This window comes from Macaca nemestrina, chromosome 15 (assembly GCF_043159975.1).
Source record: "Macaca nemestrina isolate mMacNem1 chromosome 15, mMacNem.hap1, whole genome shotgun sequence".
In the NCBI taxonomy this organism is placed as follows: Eukaryota; Metazoa; Chordata; class Mammalia; order Primates; family Cercopithecidae; genus Macaca; species Macaca nemestrina.
The window spans coordinates 116,413,215-116,433,150 of NC_092139.1; the positions used below are offsets into that span (position 1 = coordinate 116,413,215).

At 56.6% G+C, this 19,936-nt stretch overlaps 1 protein-coding gene across 5 annotated transcripts in view; it reads left to right on the forward strand.

Moving 5' to 3' along the window:
* Positions 1-19,936, forward strand: part of TAFA5 (TAFA chemokine like family member 5) — a 324,865-nt gene that overhangs the window by 199,064 nt on the left and 105,865 nt on the right. For all 5 annotated transcript variants that reach the window (XR_011614234.1, XM_011754868.3, XM_011754869.3 and 2 more), the window contains exon 3: positions 12,766-12,893. Coding sequence is in view for 4 of the 5 variants with exons in the window: in XM_011754868.3 (XP_011753170.2) it covers positions 12,766-12,893 (128 nt within the window). In the remaining variant the exon portion in view is untranslated. The remainder of the gene's footprint in view (positions 1-12,765; positions 12,894-19,936) is intronic.

Below are 19,936 nucleotides of genomic sequence, written 5' to 3' on the forward strand. Positions count from 1 at the left end.
TGATGATGATAATGATGATGATGATGGTGGTGATCGCTGTCATGGTGTGATTAGGGTGATGGTGATGATGACAAGGATGAGGAAAATGAGGATGAGGGTGGGGGTAGTGATAATTATGATGATGGTGGTGATGGTGATGATGATATTGATGCTGGTGATGACAATGATAATCATGGTGGTGATGATGATGGTGGTGGTGGTAGTATGATGGTGATAATGATTGTGATGTTGAGGATGGTGGTGGTGATGATGGTGGTGAAGACAGTATGGTAGTGTTGGTGATGATGGTAATGGTGATGATAGTGGTAATGGTAATTGTGATAATGTGATGGTGATGATTATTGATAATGGTGATGGTGATGATCATGGTTGTGTTTATGGTAATGTGATGATGGTAATCACAGTGATAATGAAAATGATGATGGTGATGATGATGATGAGATGGTAGTGGTGGTGATGTTGGTGATGGTGAGGATACTGGTGGTGGTTATGATGATGGTGATGGTAATAATTGTGATGATGATGGTGATAATATGATGATGGTAGTGGTGGTGATGATGTATGATGGTGAGGATGATGATGGTGATGATGGCCATGTTGATGTGATGGTGAAGATGGTGAGCATGATGGTGTGATGATGATGGTGAGGATAATGGTGATGGTGGTGGTTAGGATGATGTCGTGATGATGGTGGTGATGATAGTGATGGTGGTGTTTATGATGATATGATGGTGATGATGGTGGTGGTGATGGTGATAGTGATGGTGGTGGTAATAATGGTGATGATAATGATGATGATGGTAGTGATGATGATAGTGATGATAGTGATGATGGTGATGGTGAGATGGCGATGATAATGGTGGTGGTTATGATGATGTGATGGTGATGGTGGTGGTGATGATGGTGGTGATGGTGATGGTGGTGGTGATGATGATATGGTGATGGTGGTAGTGATGATGACAGTGATGGTAGTGATGGTGGTGATGATGATAGTGACAATGATGGTGATGATAATGACGGTGCTGATGATGATGGTGATGATAATGGTGGTGGTTATAATGATGTGATGGTGATGGTGGTGGTGATGATGGTGATGGTGGTGATGATGGTGAGATGGTGATGATATGGTGGTGGTTATGATGATGTGATGGTGATGGTGGTGATGATGGTGATGGTAGTGATGATGGTGATGATGGTGAGATGGTGATGCTATGGTGGTGGTTATGATGATGTGATGGTGATGATGGTGGTGATGGTGATAGTGATGGTGGTGGTGGTGATGATGGTGGTGATGATAGTGATAGTGGTGGTTATGATGATGTGATGGTGATGATGATGATAGTGATGGTAGTGATGATGGTGGTGATGATGGTGACAATAATGATGGTGATGATAATGGTGGTGGTTATAATGATGTGATGGTGATGTTGATGGTGGTGGTGGTGGTGATGGTGATGATGACGATGGTAATGGTAGTGAAGGTGATGATGGGGAGAGCTGACTGAGCTGAGCTGGATGAGAGGAAGCTGACGCACAGGGTTCTACCCATGATGGGAAGGATGCCAGTGCTGCACAGGGAGGTGACCTGAGTGGGGCACATTCTGCAGGTGTTGTCTTGAGCAGAGGCTCCTGCCTATTCATAGGAGCATCCCAGGAACTGAGCAAGGATGAGTATGTAGATTGAGGGTGCCTGGCCTGGGAGGGGTGTGTGTGACCGGAAGCTTGAGTGGGTCTCCAGATGATGCTGAGGTTTATAATGAGCATGGGACACCTGGGAACAAGGTGGGTCTCCCAAGCAATCACCAGGAACCAGCTGGGCAGTGCTGGACCCCTGGTTCTACCCCAGGAATGGGAAGGGTAGAGGCGAGGAGGTCTCTTGGGAGGAAGATGTGCCAGGAGTGCCAGTAGGTAGGGCCTGGTAACTAATGGAGGTTTCTCACACCGGAGGATGCTGGATCTGTCCTGAGCACAGCAGGGTGACTGTGGGGTGCGGCAGCTCCTGTGGAGGGAGCAACTCTGGACCTGGAGACAGGAGTGCCAGGCAGGCGGGCAGCGGGAAGACTTTTCAGCCCAGCCTCCTGGGGCCCTGGGGGCCTTAGGAACGCTCTCCCAAGAGGGAGCGTCAGGGCTGAGCAGCTTCCAGGCTTAGCGCAGTGCCCTGTGAGACCTTCTCTCCTGCTCCGCCTTGGCCCTGCCTGGGTTACAGGAGACAGAGGCAGGGGACCTGGCCCCTCCGGAGGCCCAGCTACAGGCCAGAAGACAATGGTGCTCGGTCGGGTGCTGTGCTTTGGTTACCTGGGACCAGCATGTAATTACTGCATGAGGCTGCAGTGACCCAGGAGGTTCCCTTACCTCTGAGGGACTAAGATAGCCAGAGTTTGCTAGAATCCCCCAAGCCCAACAGGGAGCTGCTTTTACCACTGAACAGGCAGGATCAAGGGACAGAGGGAGACAAAGTTAAATCTTTTAGAAACCCCACACCGTGTGCTCTTCCAAACGCCTACATCCGGACTCCTGTGTCTCAGGGCTGGGATCCAGCAGTGGGACCCCAGAGGAGCTGATGTCTGCCTTGGCTGGAATCAGAGGGAGGTCTTGCGAGCTTTCCTGGCCCTACAGCAGGTGCCTCCTGGGCTCCCTTCCGCAGCCTCAGGGTGTAGCCCATCTGGGCTCTACAGGCCCCGTGCATGGCCAGGGCTGTGGCCTACCTGCGAGATACCCTTCCAGACTAGCCCTGCGACAGGCTCAGGCACCAACTGTGCCTCCTGCTCTACTGACCAGCCCAGTGCTGCCTGGTAACTGGGACCAGAGCCGTGTTCCTCAGACCTAAGTAATGTGGCAATGCCCTTTTTTTTTTTTTTTATTTTTTTTTTTGCGACCAAGGCTCACTCTGTCCCCCAGGCTGGAGTGCAGTGGCATGATCTCGGCTTACTGCAACCTCTGCTTCCCAGATTCAAGTGATTCCCCTGTCTCGGCCTCCTGAGTAGCTGGGATGCACCACCATGCCCAGCTAATTTTTGTATTTTTAGTAGAGGCAAGGTTTCACCATGTTGGCCAGACTGGTCTCGAACTTCTGACCTCAAGTTGCCTTGGCCTCCCGAAGTGCTGGGATTACAGGTGTGAGCCACTGCACACTGCTGACAATGCCTTTTTTTTTTTTTTTTTTTTTTTTTTTGAGATGGAGTCTCGTTCTGTCGCCCAGGCTGGAGTGCAGTGGTGCAATCTGGGCTCACTGCAAGCTCTGCCTCCTGGGTTCACGCCATTCTCCTGCCCCAGCCTCCTGAGTGGCTGGGACTACAGGCTCCCGCCACCACACCCGGCAAATTTTTTTTTTGTATTTTTAGTAGAGATGGAGTTTCCCTGTGTTAGCCAGGATGGTCTCGATCTCCTGACCTCGTGATCCACCCGCCTGGGCCTCCCAAAGTGCTGGGATTACAGGTGTGAGCCACCGTGCCCGGCCGACAGTGCCTTTTAAGGGAAAGATCCACCCTCCTGTTGACCTCCGTTGTTCTGATTACAATGTTGCAGGACGATGAACACACACGAAGCTGGGAGCCCTCACCAGGTGGTAAAACTGTAATAAAGCAAATGAACTGAGGCCCATTTACAAAGTCAACACAAACAAAACGGCAAAACCAATAAAAGTTAAAGTTGCAGCATGGGTTTTGCAGGGCAGATGCTTCTCGGTGACAGGGCACTGGCAGCAAGCCCCAGGGTGGAGAGATCTACCTGCTGGCCCGCCCGCCATGTGTATACATTTCCCCGCGATCCGTTCAGTGAGCTCTGCTCTCACATACTGAAGGATGTGTCGCGTGAAGGCGTCTTAATAATCGCGTGGCTCTGTTTGTTGTCATCACACCTTGCGTTTAGCCCAGAGCTGTCCTGGGAGGCACTTTTATGAGCGGGTTCCTGATAACTCGCCTGAGATGTCTGACCTTCGGGTGAAGACAAGCTTTGCCTTGCAGCGTGAGTAAGCGGGGCTTTAAATGGGAATAATCCAATTATTGCAGCGACTGCGAACAGAAGAAATGTTCACTGCATATTTACTGCTGCACTTACTCCCAATGAACTGCTCTGAGACGGGGAGAGGGAAGGCGGGAAGCACGCAGAGTGTGGCCCTGGGTGCAGCACCCACAGCCCCGGAGAGCAGCTCGCCTGCACCAGTGACACAGCGAGCTCGTGCCTCTTCTTCCTGTTGGCATTTACACGGGGTATTGGGAGTGGCTGGGCCTTTGGTGGATGTGAATGTCTGCATGAACGTGCACATGGGTACATGCACACACCGTACACACACACACCCCACCTCACACACGTGGACCCCCTGGACGGTGTTTGGAAATAAGTGTCCCTCCGGATCACGCAGAACGTACCTGCACTCTGACATTGCCATTGAAAACACAGCCTGTGAAGAAAAGGTGGGTGGCCAGAATTCTTAGGCCACTGAGCGCTGTCCCCAGGAGGCGATGGCCCAAGGCTGTATCCCCCAGGCAAGCATGCTTCTGATTGGCCACAGAAGACTTGGAAGGCACCACGTGTCTCCCTGTGGTTTACAGTCCTGATGTCATAAAAGACAGCCAGGGCTAAGGCTAAATGTTCTCCCAGCCTCCATGGTTGTGTTAAGTCTGAGAAAAGATAGACCCAGGGCCTCCCAGTGCTGGTCAGAGGTGCCTCCACACTGACCATCTGCAGGAGGCACCGGTGGGCTCTCCCTCGGGGCCCCAGGAGAGCAGCTCCAGCCCTTACATCTCACAGCTGGGCAGCCACCGAGGGCTGCTCAGGGGCATGTGCTGTGCTGCTGAGGTGGGTGGGTGAGGGCCATGGGAGGTCTCTTGTGTGGTCACGCCCAGCTCGAGCCCCCCATCCAAGGTGGATCCAAGGAGCAGGGGTCACTACCCTTCACTATTCCCAAGCATGGGTGACCTCCCTGTGCCTCCTGCCCAAAGAAAGGCCTGTGAATGCCCCTGCCAGGCCACTGCACCCTCTAGAAACAGGAACGGGTGACAGGGCAAGAAAGGAGAGCCCAGAGGCCCCTCCCCTGTGGGCGTCTTGGCCTGCACAAAAGAAGGCGTGTTCTCCCCGGAAAAATGGACATTTGTAAGCTGCTTCAGTTTTTTTTTTTTTTTTTTTTTTTTTTTAAGAAGGCAGAATACAAAATCACTTTACAACAAACAGTCGTCCCCTCCTGCGGACTGTGTCCCTGTGTCACAGGTTTCTTTTGTTGAAGGCTCTTAGAAGTTTCCCACCAAATGCAGTGTGGCCCTCGGATCCCCCCGCCCCGGGCTGTGTCTGCAGCAGCCCCTGTCTCGTCAGGACGCTGGGATCTGTATCTGCAGCAACCCCTGTCTCACTGGGGTCCCAGGGTCTGTGTCTGCAGCAACCCCTGTCTCACTGGGGTCCCGGGGTCTGTGTCTGCAGCAGCCCCTGTCTCGTCAGGACGCTGGGATCTGTGTCTGCAGCAGCCCCTGTCTCACTGGGGTCCCGGGGTCTGTGTCTGCAGCAACCCCTGTCTCACTGGGGTCCTGGGGTCTGTGTCTGCCACAGCCCCTCTCTCATCGGGGCCCCGGGGTCACAGTAGCACTGACTGAGGTCCAGAGAGGCTGTCGAGGCGGGAGAGGAAGGCCTGGCTCCCAGAAAGCAGACGGTGCTCAGCAGGAACAGATGTGTCCTTCTCCACTTCTCCGAGCGGGTTTCTCCCTGTCCAAGATTCTCCTTTCCTCTCCCCCAGCCCCTGCCGGCCTGCTCTGCCCTGGGAGCTCTAGTCACACCCGGGTCCGCCGTCCCTGGCGAGATGAGGCTCTCACAGCCTAGTGTCTGTGGATAGGCTGACGCCCACCCCACCCGCTAGCTTCCAGCTCCTTCCTTGCACGCCTGCCCTGGAACTGGAAGGTGACCTCTGCTGTCCCCAGCCCCCTCCTGTGTTCCTAGGGGCAGCTGTCTGGGGCACGAGTTACTCGTTCTGGGACATTGACTGATTCAATGAAAGGACGGTCTCGGGAACCAGCAGCCCTTTGACCAAAGTCAGCACAGTCGTAAGGAGACTGGGGTCTGGGGGTGCCCCTTGGGTAGGAAAGGAGGGGAGTGGGAATGGGCCTGGGTTTCTCCTCCCTCGGGAAGGCGGGTATTGGGTGGGGGTGCCGCTGTGACCTGCTTCTTGGTACACGCGAGTGTACATGTGGGTGTGCATGTTTGCCTGTGGGCACCTGTGTGCACGCACTCCAGGGGCGGAGTCGTCCGTCTGCAGGCTGGATGAGAGCTTGTCTGGCAGCTCCGAGGTCATCTCAGTTTCTCAGGACACGCAGTAGCAAGAGCCATCCCACTTCAGCAGTTCAGATGTTCGATCCCGTATAGCAAACGAGTTCAGATGTTCGATCCCATATAGCAAACGAGTTCAGATGTTCGATCCCATATAGCAAATGAGTTCAGATGTCTGATCCCGTATGGCAAACAAATTCAAATGTCTGATCCCACATAACAGACACACCCTGCTGGATTTTGACTGTACAGCTCCTCCCATGCCGTCTGCCCAGCTCTACTTCAGGCTGAGAACCCCACTTAGTTGTCTGCTTCTTGTCCCCCAAGTTCAGGCTGGTGAGGAGGGGATGGGCAGAGCCCTCTGGCTGTGACTAGAGGCACTGCCAGCTGTGGGAGGCCCGCAGCCCTTCATCCCGAGGGCCTGGTACGATGGATGTGTATGTGCCCCACATCGGTGGGTGCCCCAGGCGGCACACGGCTCGAGTGGGTGTCTCAGGACTGGCTGCTTCCGTCCAGTAGAGGACATGGGGGCAGAGGGTAGAGGCCCCTGTCTGCAGAGATGACCTTTGCAGCCGGGTCTCGAGAGGCCTTCCACCCTCCCTCCGCCCTGCACCCGCGTCCTCCAGCTGTGTCTAGAGCTGTAGGTGCAGACGTGATGAGAGGAAGCTGGGTGGCAGCTCCCGGGGGGGTTCTTCTCTAGGGCACTGGGGTGTGTCCCCACACTGAGGACATGGCACACCCTGCCCTGCACTGGTCCACCCAGGTGCTGTGGGCCGCCCGCCTGGGACCCTGCTCGCCCGCTGGGGTTCGGCACGACCCTTGCCTGCCTTTCCTGGGGTGCACTTTCCTCCCAGGCCTTTGTGTAGACGGGTTCTTTGAAGTCCGCTTTGACTTGGCCCCTGTCACCCAGACAGCCACGCTGTTCTGACTTCAACTCCGTTCAAGGGTCGCCCAACCGTTTTTGGCAAGTTGGACTTTCAGCAAACTGATTGGGAGCCTGAACAAGGCTGTGCTGAGGACCTGTGGCCAGCCAGGCCCCGCCCACATCTCAGCCCTTTCCTCCCCATGCTGTTTGCAGGGTCACCAGGCCTGCTCCTCTCTGAGACTTCAAGGAGAGCCCAGCTCCTGCCCTGCCCTGGCTCCCTCCCTCCCCTGAAACCCAGTCCCAGCCTGCACTGGGCAGCGTCCTCTGCATTCTGCCCTCCTGGAGCCCGAGGTTTCTATCCTGCCACTGGCAAGGGTCTGGGTGCAGCAGCTGCATCATCCCAGGGAGTGGGGGACCGTGGAGCGGGAGCCAGCCTCTGTCTGGGGAGGCAGCTTGAATGTGCACACAGAGGGGACCTGGAGTGGTGGAAGGAGCCAAGCCCCCCATAGACCTGGAGACTCATTGCCAGGGAGCCAGGTGGCCCCAGGGACGATACGCATGTGTAGTTAGTGAGTCTGCAAGAGGGCACACAGTGGACTTGTGTGTATGTGCGTGTGTAGACATGTGGCTGTGTGTGGTGTGTATATGTGTGTGCCTGTGTCTACATGTGTGAATGGCGTATGTGTGTGTGATGGAGAGCATGGTGTGGCATGGAAGATGGGGCTGAGTGGTACCTTGGAGAAGTGTTTCCAGCTGGAGAAAGAGCACTGCTGGCCCAGGGCCTGGCTGGGCTGGGTCTCGGGGGCTGTGGGGTCCTACAGAGGCTCGAGATCAGTGAGACTCTAGATCCAGTCTGGACAAACCCCCTCTGATTTGCACTCCTATGCCCCCTTTCCATCCTAGGCAGGGGCTCCCTGGCTCGCTTCTCCAGCCACGTCCTAAGCACCTGCTCCTACCAGCCCAGGGACAGGCACTGCGGACATAAACATGCATGAGACCCTGTGCCCTTTACCCAGCGTGCCCTTTACCTGTTGTGTGCTCAGGACCCCCCAGGTTAGCCCATGTGGATGGGCGATGACGTCTGTTTGCCCAGAGCCCAGGTTTCAGTCACCATCACTCATACTATCTCAGAAGCTCTGTCAACCCCAGGGACGCCCCTTCCCCTCCCTGAGAGCTGTTGCAACATTGGGACCAGAGGAGAGGCCTCCTCACCCGTGCCCGGGTGAAAGGGAGTTGTGAAATGTGTGCTTGAAAGGACCCTTTGTCCCCAGGACATGGTGGCCCGGCACTGTGCCTCTGGCCGCCTCCAGCAGGAAGTGGGCTGGGGTGGGTGAGCCCAGCTCCTGCCGACAAACAAAAAGTGTTGTGTGCTCAGGGCCGGCCCGCTGGTGCCCTCGGGAGGGCCAGGCCCAGGGATGGGGCAGGCCTGCTGCCTGCTTGTCCCTTTGTTCTGCAAATGCTGAGAGCAGGCAAGCCCACAAAGTGACCTGCATGCATCTACATGCGTGTTTACATGAGAGTGCACGTGTGGGTGCATGTGAGGATACATATCTGTGTGTGCTTGCACATATGTGTGCATGTGTGTGCTGCACCTGTAGATACGTGTTTGCGAACATGCATTTACATGGGCATGTGTGTGCTTGTGTGTGTGCCTGCATGCCTCTGCGTGTGTGGTGTGTGGTGTATAGATGTGGGTGATGTGTACGTGTGTCTGGGGGGTACATATGTGTGTGGTGTATACATGTGGGTAATGTGTACGTGTGTCGGGGGGTACATATGTGTGTGGTGTGTGGTGTATACATGTGGGTGATGTGTACGTGTGTCTGGGGGGGTACATATGTGTGTGGTGTATACATGTGGGTGATGTGTATGTGTGGGGGTACATATGTGTGTGGTGTATACATGTGGGTGATGTGTACGTGTGTCTGGGGGGGTACATATGTGTGTGGTGTATACATGTGGGTGATGTGTATGTGTGGGGGTACATATGTGTGTGGTGTATACATGTGGGTAATGTGTACGTGTGTCGGGGGTACATATGTGTGTGGTGTGTGGCCAGGCGTCGCGGCTACAGCATAGGTGAGGCTGGAGCCCCCTTCACCATCCTAAGGCCCCAGGGGCCCTGCCCTCCTTCCTTCTCTCTTTCTGACCCTGAGTGGCACTGTGCATGTTACCACATCATGGCTGGCAGGGATGAGGGTCCTCTCCGTAGAGGGACAGTGGGCTGGGGCCTGGCACTGGAGCACGCGTGCGTCCTGGATACTGAAGGCTGACACATGGCCCCAGATCCCTCCCCTGTCCTCAGCCTCACAGTCCCAGTGAGCTCCGGTGGTTCCATCCTAGCCTGACCGAGAGGGCCCCAGCAACATAGCCTGTGGGTGCTGGCCAGCCACGCCCTGTGCCAGGTGGGGTGCTTCTGCCTGTGCTGTCTCCACCCTCAGCGTCCTTCTCCTGGGACTTCCCAGCCCAGAGCACGAGCTTCAGGGTGGGTACAAGGTCCCAGCTGAGCTTGGCAGTGAAGGATTTGAGCCCAGGCCACCTCCTGTCCACCCTCTCACAGCCTGCCCTGCAGGCAGGTCAGGACCTGCCCTCAGATGCCACCCACACTGCCCTGGTTTTCTGGTCTGTGCCGGCCCCACTCCTGATGGCCCAGGTCCTGCCTTGTGCTGCAGAGAGGGCCAAACCTGGCCCTGGCAGATGCGGAAACATCTTCCTGTTGCAGTTGAAGGGCTCACTTCACCTGAGACAGCCCAGTCTGCCTGTTAGGGCAGAACAGGACAGGCACTGGGAACCCCAGGGGGTTTCTGAGGTGCCGTTCAGCTCAGGATGAGAGCAGGAGCCACACCGCACTGAAGGCCACCCTGGGCGCTGTGGTGTGGGATGGATGGGAGCACACATGGGGATTTCTTTTAAGCCACACCGGAGCCTCTTCCTTTCAGGTCCTTCAGTGTTGGTACCAGATAAACACACCCCCAACACACACACGCACACCCACACATGCACACACGCACACACACACATGCACACACACGCGCGCGCACACATGCACACACACATGCACACATGCACACACACGCACACACACACATGCACACACACACATGCGCGCACGCGCACACACAGACATGCACACACACATACACACACACACAATGCTTACTGTAATTTGTCCAGCTCTTTTCCCAGGCATTGCAAGGGGATTTCTGCTATTGGGGCGTCTGTGTTTCATCCTGTAGCTTCCTTGTGGGTTTAAGGTTCATGTTCATGAGTGTCTGAGATTTTTCTACCATATTTACTGTCACCCAAAACGATGCATCCAGGATGGGAGACGCCGCTGCTGGCAGCTTTCTGCAGGAATAAGGAACAGACAAGAAAAGAGGCCCTGGGAAGACACATGGCAGATTCCAGACCTCCCAGACCTGCCTCCCCTGCGATGACCCCAGGGCCCGCACCCCCGTGGGTTGAGGAGTGAGCTGTCCCTCAGGACCCTGTCCTCTGCTGCCCACTGCTCCTACAGGGACAGCCACTGCCTGCGGGCCAGAGGCATAATTGGCTGGCCCTGTGCAAAATGAAATGCAGGGCCCTTATTAAAAATTATTCAGAATTTCAAGACATGGGAACTGCAGAGCGTTGTCCAAGCAGTGGCTCTCCTGCACCTGCGGCCGTGTGCAGCCGTCTGTTTGCATAGCCTTGAAGCCAGCCGGCCGCGTGTCGGGAGGACCGTGTGTTAGCACACATGCATGCACACATGTGCATTTGCAGAACTGTTTAGATAGTAGTCATTTCCTTCCTATGGTAAGGAATCTCCGAAACTTTTTCAAGTTTTCAAGTAAACAAGTATCCTGGGGAACTACAGTTCTGGTTTATGCAAATTGAGAGTCCTGTGCTTTATTTAAAAAAAGGAAAAGAGGTGACGTGGAAGAGAAAACCCAAGAGAGAGGAGGAAATCAAGGGTTCTAGAGTGTCGTGAGAGGGACCGGGGCTTCAGACAGGAGGTTGGGGCTGGGGGCCATGGGGGCCAGTCTTGCCCTGGGCCTGGGTGTCTGTGCAGCCTGGGCCTGGTGTGGGTGACAGAGAATCCTTCCCTGCTCTGCAAGGCTGGCAGCTGAGGCAGCCCAGACACTGGATTCTCTGCATCCTGGGGCCACTGGACCCATCAAACACTGAGCCCCAGGAAGCAGGGACCCAAAAGGAAAGCAGGAAGGGGCTTCATAGGTGAATTGCCTGCATCCAACAAGATGAGTTCCAAGCCTCTGCTCAGAACAGTGAGGAGCCCGAGGAACTGTGAGTGGGCAAGGAAGGGGCGGAGAAGGCCAACCCTGGCCCTCCCAGCACTGGCACGAAGCGAGTCACGTGCAGTCCAACCACCTTGCAAGTAGCGTGGGGTGCGTGGCGTTCACCAGCGAGTGCAGTGGGAATATGTGACAGCTTCATCCATTCTCCTAGAGCCTTGGACCCAAACTTTCAAACTTCTTTTTCTTGTAAGATGCAAAGTTCTCCCTGATCTCCAGCCATGGGGTTAAGATTGGTGTAGAATCCTGTGTATATAAAGGTACATGTTTATAACTTAACCTTGAACCAAAATACTGCCTGGCAGGTGTTTGGTGTCTGATCTGCATGCCTACGTTTTTCAGCAGGATAGCAACCCCTGTTTGTAGGTCCCGTTTATATAAAAGTAATTACGTGTGCATTAGGAAGGACCTATTTTTCCCCAGTTTGAGAAATGACTAATCGTTCTTTTGAGATTCCTGCAGCGAAGGTTATGTTAATACAATATCAACTTTTACTCTGCCGTGAAGTCCTTGTTTCTCAGGCTTTCTGGTAGAGAGTAATCTCCAGTCTGCCTAACCCTACAGCCACAAAATGGGGTGGCTTTCCAGGGAAGAGAGAAAATGCAATTCTCTGTGGCATGGAAGGAGTTGATGTGGGCTTCAGAGTCCTTGTGCTGGTGGGGGCCAGTGCCCCCATCTGCCGGGCCCTCCCCTGCCCCCTGCCCTGTCCAGGGGTCATGACAAGACTCATCCTTTCCTCTTGGAGCCTTGTCATGGCTGGTCACATCCTTTCACCTTGGAACCTTGACATGGCTGCTGCTGGGCCAGCCCCAGGGGTCCGCCAGGCGTCTGCAGATGGGGGCCAGGGGCTGCTGTAAAATCCTCCAGTCAAGGATGGCGCATCGACTCCCTACCTCCTGCGTGGCCTCACACTCTGACTCCAAGTCTGGACCCCCTTGGTTCCCACCCTGTGCACAGGCCTGCCCTCGCTACATCTGAGGACAGCCTGACTGGGAACCCTTCCTCCTGCCTTTCCCTGCTCTCTAGTGGATTCCAGATGAGAGAGAGTGAGGCAGCCACGCTGCAGGAGGGGCCACGGCTCTGCTCCACGGACGTGTCTCCAGCTCCCTCGGTCACTGCTTACTGCTCCACAACTGGCCGATGGCAGAGCAGGACTTGGGGAGCAAGCACTAAACCGGGAGACCAGGAAGCTGGTGAAGCCCCTGGGCCCGGTGTCCCTGCCTGAGGGTCCCCGGGTGGAGCCGTACCGGGCATTGCCTGAGGGCCCTCCCAGCCAGTGTCAGGACCCAGGTCCTCTTGGCAACACCGTCGCAATCCGTGACAGCAGCATGCTGACTGCCTCCCTCTTTTCTCCCGCAGCAAGAATTATCAAGACCAAGCAGTGGTGTGACATGCTTCCGTGTCTGGAGGGGGAAGGCTGCGACTTGCTAATCAACCGGTCAGGCTGGACGTGCACGCAGCCCGGCGGGAGGATAAAGACCACTACGGTACGTGGCCCTTGGCTTTCTCGTGTGTGTGCTGGGGAGGGGGCATGTGCGGGCCTCCGAGGCCACCCTGGCTCCGAGGGGACGGGTGGCAGCTGCTCACCTTGTCCTCGTGCAGAGAAGCCAGGACCCCACCTCCCTCTCTGGGGCTGAATTCCTGACCATCTGTCCTGGGGCGGAGGGTTCATGAGTACATGGGGGCTGAGAGCTGGATAAAGAACCACCTGCAAGGCTGGTCAGCCCAGAAGTCAGATCACAGACCAGGCCCCGAAATCCGTTGTTAGAGCCATCTTGTTTCCGGGACTGATGTGCCCGTGACTCCCGGTTGGAGGAGGCGTCCGCCCCTCCTGAGGATGAACTTCTGATAACTCCCCCAGGGAACAGGGAGCTTCTGCAGAGACGGAGCCGGGTGCGGGTTCCGTCCAGGTGTGCTCCTTCCGTCCCTGGGCCTGGCCTAGTGGCTGCTCACACCAGAGACCCGGAGGGCCCTTCAGCTCCTCTTTGTCCCACTGAGTGGGGCATGCAGCGCGCCCCGCCCTCCCGAAGCCACAGCTGACCTGGGTCTCTAGAGCTGCTCTTCCCAAGGGCAGAAGCTTGGGGAGCGCGGGGTGGCCCTGGGCCTTTTCCGAAGGCAGCTCCTCCAGGCACGCCACGGATTCTGAGGCAGTTTCCCCTGCAGAGGGGCAGAGGAGGCGGGCAGAGGAGGGGAGCCCACGTGCATGGGGCTTGGGCCATTCACGTGTGGGGTGGCCTCGACTTCTCACTGGCGAGTGGTACCCCCTTATCCTGGCTCCTCCTGCTTTGAGGTTGGCATTGGAAGCTGAGGACATGAGTGGGTGAGGGTTTCCCTAACATGGATCTGGGCTCCGTGCTCTGAGAATGTTCAGTCAGGGAGATCTGTGGCTGGGCAGAAGGATCCGGAAAGCCCCTGGCATCCGAGCCCCCTCCAAGGATTGCACGGAGAGAGGGGGCTGCAGCCCCTCACACTGGGCTGCAGGGAAATCCTTCCTCTTGCTGCCTGAGCGGCCTCCAAGCGAGGGCTCGGCTGGGCTGTTCCGGCACTCGGTTCAAGAGGCCGATTTGGTGGAGTTGCTCCAAGGAGAACCACGGATCCCTGGGGTTCTAACACAATTCGGGGCCGTCAGGGTCGTCTTCTGGGAGTCGCACGGCTTTCTGCTGCAGCCAGGATGTCAGTGAGACGGGCAAGGCAGCACGCCAATCCCCCCATGGGTTTCTCAGGGGCCTCTTGTATTTGTGGAAGTTCATGCAGACTCAGCCTCGCTGGCGGCCCAGGGCCCCCTGGGAGTGCCTGCCTGGAATGTGGGCCTGCAGGAGGAGTGTGAGGCCCGGCACCGGTGCCACCCTGAGGCATGCGGACAGGACAGGAGATGAGGGGCGTGGGTTGGTCTAAGCTGAGGTCCTGGGCTTGCCTGGTCAGGGTTTGTTTATCTGGCATTCAGTGCAGAAGCAGATGATTCCGTCCTGCACCCGTGAAATGCACAGTGCTCTACCATTTCCTACTGCTACCTGCCCTCAGAGGAGGCCTAGGCCCTCCTCTGTCCCTGCTCGTTGGGGTTCCCAGGCCTGCACTACCTCCCCGAATCTCCAGCAACACAAACAGCAGGTGCATTCCATCTGCCTGTGGACCCCGGTCAGGCGCAGCCTTTCACATCCTTCGTAGAAGCTTCAACATAAGCAGCCACCTCGCCCCGAATTTTGGAGGGATGGGTGTGAGAGCCACTCTGGGTCCCAGCTGCCAGTGACCCATCACTTCTCAGTCACCCTTGGATGAGCCCCTCCTCCTTGTGATTCGAGGCCCATGAGGCACCCAGGCCAAGCGTTCAGGCCGCACCCCTTCAGGAACGAACTCGGATGCACCTCTGTGAGTTGACTGCTCAGTTCACCGGGGTGGGAAGTCAGGAGTCCACAGACGCCATGAGAGCTGGCGGTGGATAAAGGTGTCGTCACTTCGACACGGGCAGCCCTGCTGAGCCAGTGACAGGGCTGGAACCGGCCCAGCCCTTCCAGAGGCATCGAGGTGCTTGGCAGGAACAGGATTGGGTCCTTACTTGGAGGCTGCTGGCATCGTCACATTTTGGTTTTTGGTAATTTATTGTGGTGAAATTCACATAACATAAAGTCCATTTTAAAGCGAGCAGCTCAGTGGCGTTGGACACACAGTGCTGTGCCACCACCCCTCTACCTGCTTCAGAGCATTTACATCCCCCTGGAGGGATGCCCTTCGCCCACCGGGCAGCATTGGAGTCTTCAGATCTGCATGAAGGCTTCTCCTGGTGCAGCTCTGCAGCCACTTCTGCCCGGGGTCACCGTGGCAGACCTTCTGGCCCCGATAAGGGCAACGCTAATTAAAGTGATCAGTGAAGCCCCCCGCACGCAGGGCGCACGCTGGTAAGTGAGGGACACAGATGTGGCCTGTCCCCAGCTTCTCAGGCTGCCCGGAGAACGCCTTGTCAGACAGCTTCATGGTATCTTCCTTTCTTCACTGTTGGCCCAAACCCTGGACCCAGCCCTCCCTGCCTCCTGCATTCACCCAGAATGCATGTCTTCTCCTCTCTCCTCCTCCCGTTTAGTTGTTCAGTGCCTGAGTCATTCTCATGAAGTCTCATCAGGGACCCCTTCACCTACCCCAGAACCAGACGAGGGCCGCCCAACCAGCCCCCCTCGTCCGTCCAGGTCTGCCTGGCCAGCACGGCCTCTGTATGTGCAGAGATGGGGAACCGAGGTGTTCTCTGCATCAGCTCAGTCCAAGCCCACAGGGCCCACCATGGGAGACAGTGAGCCCCCCTTGTTCTGGGGCATTTGAGACAGAGGCTGACCAGGCACCCGGGATATTCCAGAGGGGTTCGAGCCTTCCTGGCTTGGGGAACAGTAGCTGCACCCGTCCAGTGCTTGGTGTGCTCAGAGAGCCTGGCGGAGATGGCTGCGGACTCTCCTTCCCTTGGGCCTCGCAGGCCTGGGAGCTCAGTTTCACACGCTTGAATACTGCGGCTGGGCGAGCTGGAGTGACCGCTGGTGGCCAGGGGGACAGAATTCCAGGGAGGTGGGATCGATGCTGCCTGGTCTGCTCAACACAAACACCAGACCTGGCTCGGCGTGAGACCCCACGTGGCTTTCAGCTCAGGAGACTCAGATACTCTGATCTTCCCATCGTTAGGACACTTTGCAGGGGACCCCCCAAGCCTCTGCTGGTGGAAGCTGGGAGGGCACCTGCAGGGACCAGGGACGTGGGCAGGTGGGAGTCTGACTGTAGCAGGACACTCCATCATCCAGCGTGGGAAGGACAGGTGCCCCCTCCCGGGCTGGTCACTCGCAGGGAGCCTGATTCTTCTGGAGAGTGAGGTCTCATAGGTGGAGGGGATGGCTCTGCTTTCCTGGGGAAGAGTGTGTGTCGGGGGCTTGAGGACCTGTCTCTCAGCCTTTGCCTCACGTTGCCATGGCGGAGGCACCTTGTGTACATGGCCACGGGTGCCTGGGCTGGTGGATCTCAGTGAGTGACCGTGTGCTCACTCCAGGGGACCGGGGTGGGCCCTGTCGTCTTCCCAGGTATCTCAGGAAAAGTCTGGGAACAACAGGAGAGCCGGCTCCTAATAGAATCGCTGGCCTGTGGTGACCTGTGTTCAAAGCTTTCTGAAAAGGTTAGTTGGGCTCTTGAACCAAACACCATAGAATTGGGAGCTACAATCCCAGTTGTGCGATTGCATCTGAGTTCTCTCATGGATGGTAAATTAGCACTACAGGAGATTTCACCCTTTACCATAAACTGGTTTTCTGAGAGATGATGGTGTTCTCATAACTTGGCTTTTAGAGACCCAGTGGATACTGAGTTGCTGCTAATTCCATCCTAGTGGCCACGTTCTCAGATGAGAGCCCGCCTCCAGCCCAGCCCTGATGCAGGCAGCCACCCGCTCCCAGCCTGCCCAGCTACGCTCCAGCATCGTGCTGAGCCCCCGTCACTCCCCAACCCCTTCCGTGCCGAGCCCCCGTCACTCCCCAACCCCTTCCTGTGTGGCCGTTGCTGTTTACTTGTCTGTGTGGGCCCACCAGAGTGTGGGTCGCCTAGCACCGGTGCTGGGCCTAAGGGTGCTGCTGCCCCGTGCCCTGGCAATGCCTGCGCCTCCGTGTGTGACACGTGGATTCAGGATTCATGGATTAACCGAGTGTGGACCCCAGGCACATGCTGATGCTTCTGTTTCCAGGATCATTGCTTTTTTTGAGATGGAGTTTCGCTCCTGTCACCCAGGTTGGAGTGCAAGGGCACAATCTTGGCTCACTGCAACCTCCACGTCCTGAGTTCAAGTGATTCTCCTGCCTCAGCCTCCAGAGTAGCTGGAATTATAGACGCCCACCACCACACCCAGCTAATGTCTGTATTTTTAGTACAAACGGGGTTTCACCATGTTGGCCAGGCTGGTCTCGAACTCCTGATCTCAGGTGATCCATCCGCTTCGGCCTCCCAAAGTGCTGGGATTACAGGCGTGAGCCACTACGCCGGCCCGAGATCACTGCTTTTGAAAGTGCAGGTCGTCACCCCGTTAGTGGGTTGTGAAATTAATTTAATAGGTCATGACCAGCATTTAAAAGGAGGAAGGAATAGAATGAAAATGTGAGAGGGCATCTGTGTCAGGAGGGCGAGCGCCCGGTGACAAGGCCCGTGCCCGCGCACACACGGTCACGTGGGAGAAGCCTTTCTCCTAGGTTGCTATGAAAGGCTGGAAATCCACGTCCTGTGGGGACTCGAGAGAAACTGACCGCTGCAGTGCTTTTCCAGGCGCTGCCTCTCAGCCGGCTCTGCCCTGTGGACGTCCACTTGCCCTAGGCGAGGGGACCCTGGGTGGGTGTTGCAGGTTCTCCTGAGGCGTGAGCAGCGCCCCTTCTTGGCTCCCCATTCTGGCTCCTGCTCCCTGGGGACAGGCCCAGAGCTGCTGTCCGCCCTCCTTCCCATTCCCCTGCTCTGCTCTGGCTTCCTCTGTCCTTGAGCTGGGCTCGGGCTCGCAGAGCTGGAGGAGGAGGGACAAGAAGGGCTCGTGGGGCCGAGGGGAGCAGACCGGGCCACGAGCAGGTCTTCTCTCCACAGATATTCCGTGGCTGGGGCTGCAGACCGCGCAAGTAACTGGCTTTTGGAAATATTCTCATCAGTGTTTGCTCAGTCACATTTTTGGAATGTTTATGTATCGCAAGATACTTGTCAGTGAGCTGTGCCATCTCCTAAATCGGAATCAGCCAGCTAGATGGAAATCCTGTTTGCACATTCACTATTGAGCACCACCTTCTAATTCTGTGCTGCATGAAATCACAGTTGTGGGGGTGAAAAAAATTCAGTGGGGTTTCTGTATGGTTCTGTTTGGGAACTTATATTTCATGGAAACTCATTACGCTAAAAGCCCGTTTCCCCAACATGAGAGATTCGGAGGATGTGCAGACAGCAGCTGCCGCTGATCTCGTGGGGGCTTGGATGTCTAAATTCCACCCTGGCCAGGCATCCCAGGAGTGTGGTGTAGTCGGGCCATCCCAGGGCCTCCGTTGGACACGGACAGGAGGACACTGAGGTCTCCTTGGGGCCTAGCGGCCCGGCCAGCAGCCTGCCAGAATGCCGTCTCTTCTCTCATCTGGCCGTAAACTGCTGCTGACTTGGGCTGGGCGGCTTGTGCTGTTAGCCTGTCGGCGAGTTCTGGAGGTTAGTCTCACCACCGATCGATGATTCAGGTCACCTACACGCCCCTCTGGAAACGGCTCTGTTCTCGTGGTTGGAGAGCTCTCCTGTTAGCATCTCCAGCAGTGCTAAGCATTGTCTATGGCGGCCTTGTTTGGGATTTAGGAGTCAGCTTGCTATGGGGAGGAGCCTTCTGGCTGGACGGCCCCTGTCCCAGTGGATGGCTTGCCTTGTCTAGGCCACCGAGGCCCTTGCCCCTGAGCTTCCTGCAAGCTCGGAGCCTGGAGGAGGGGCGCATCCCAGGAAAGGCACCTGTGCGGAAGCAAGCTCAAACCGTGAGGTGTCTTCATTCTCGGATTCTGAGAGCCTAGTGTGTGTCAAACGTGGCCCCACTCACAGATCCGTGCGAAGAACAGGCTAGGACCCCTGCCTCCGAGCACCTCCAGTGTGAAGAGGGAGGTGTCAACACTGGGGTCTCGGCCCAGCCCTCCCGTGTCTGTACCAATCCGCCAGGCGGCTGGGGCACAGGAGTGTGTTCCCGTGCCAGGCCCTTGCCCAGGGTGGCCCTGCAGAAGGACAGAGTGTCCATGGCCTGCACACCGAGCCCTGATTCTGGGAGGAGCCATCCACAGGAAACAGCAGACGCTTTTGCACCAGGGTCCCCGTTAAAGAGGACGAGATGCTCACACTTCCTTCATGGAACCCCCTGTAAGATGACAGGTACACGAAAGGGGGAAAATGGCCTCCTGCTTGGAGTGCAAACTCAGCAAGACAGGTCTGGAAGGATGGGAGCGGGTGGACGGAGCTGACAAGGAGAGCTGAGCCCCAAGGAGCAGTGTGCGGGCTCTGCCTCCACTCTGACACAGGGCAGTGCTGGCGGCCTCCTCCCAGCGCTGTGGAGATGGGCCCAGTTGAAAGGCTGCGTAAGAGACTCCTGGTCCTCCCCACCCACACACCTGGGCCTCAGCTGCCTGTGGAACCCAGAGAAGACTAGACTCACAGAGGCTCATGCTGGAGAGGGAGAGACCTGAGCGGCTCTGGACCCTACAGTGGAAACACAGCCAAACGGGACAGGAACTTCTGGAAACCAGGAGATTAGGTGAAAATAGACGTTCTGAGATGAGATCCCCACTCAGCTCCCTGAGGGCTCAGTCAAGAAACGGGAGGCTTCTTTCTGGATACACTTCCTGCGTGTGCCCTGAGGCCGCCATAACCAGTGACCACGTTCTGAGTGGCTGGAAATGGCAGAAACATATTATCTCATGGTCCTGAAGGCCAGAAGGTCCAAGATTGAGTGGTCAGGGCCCTGCTATCTTGGGAGGCTCTCGGGGAGGCCCCTCTCTTGCCTCTCACAGCCTCTGGTGACCCCAGGTGT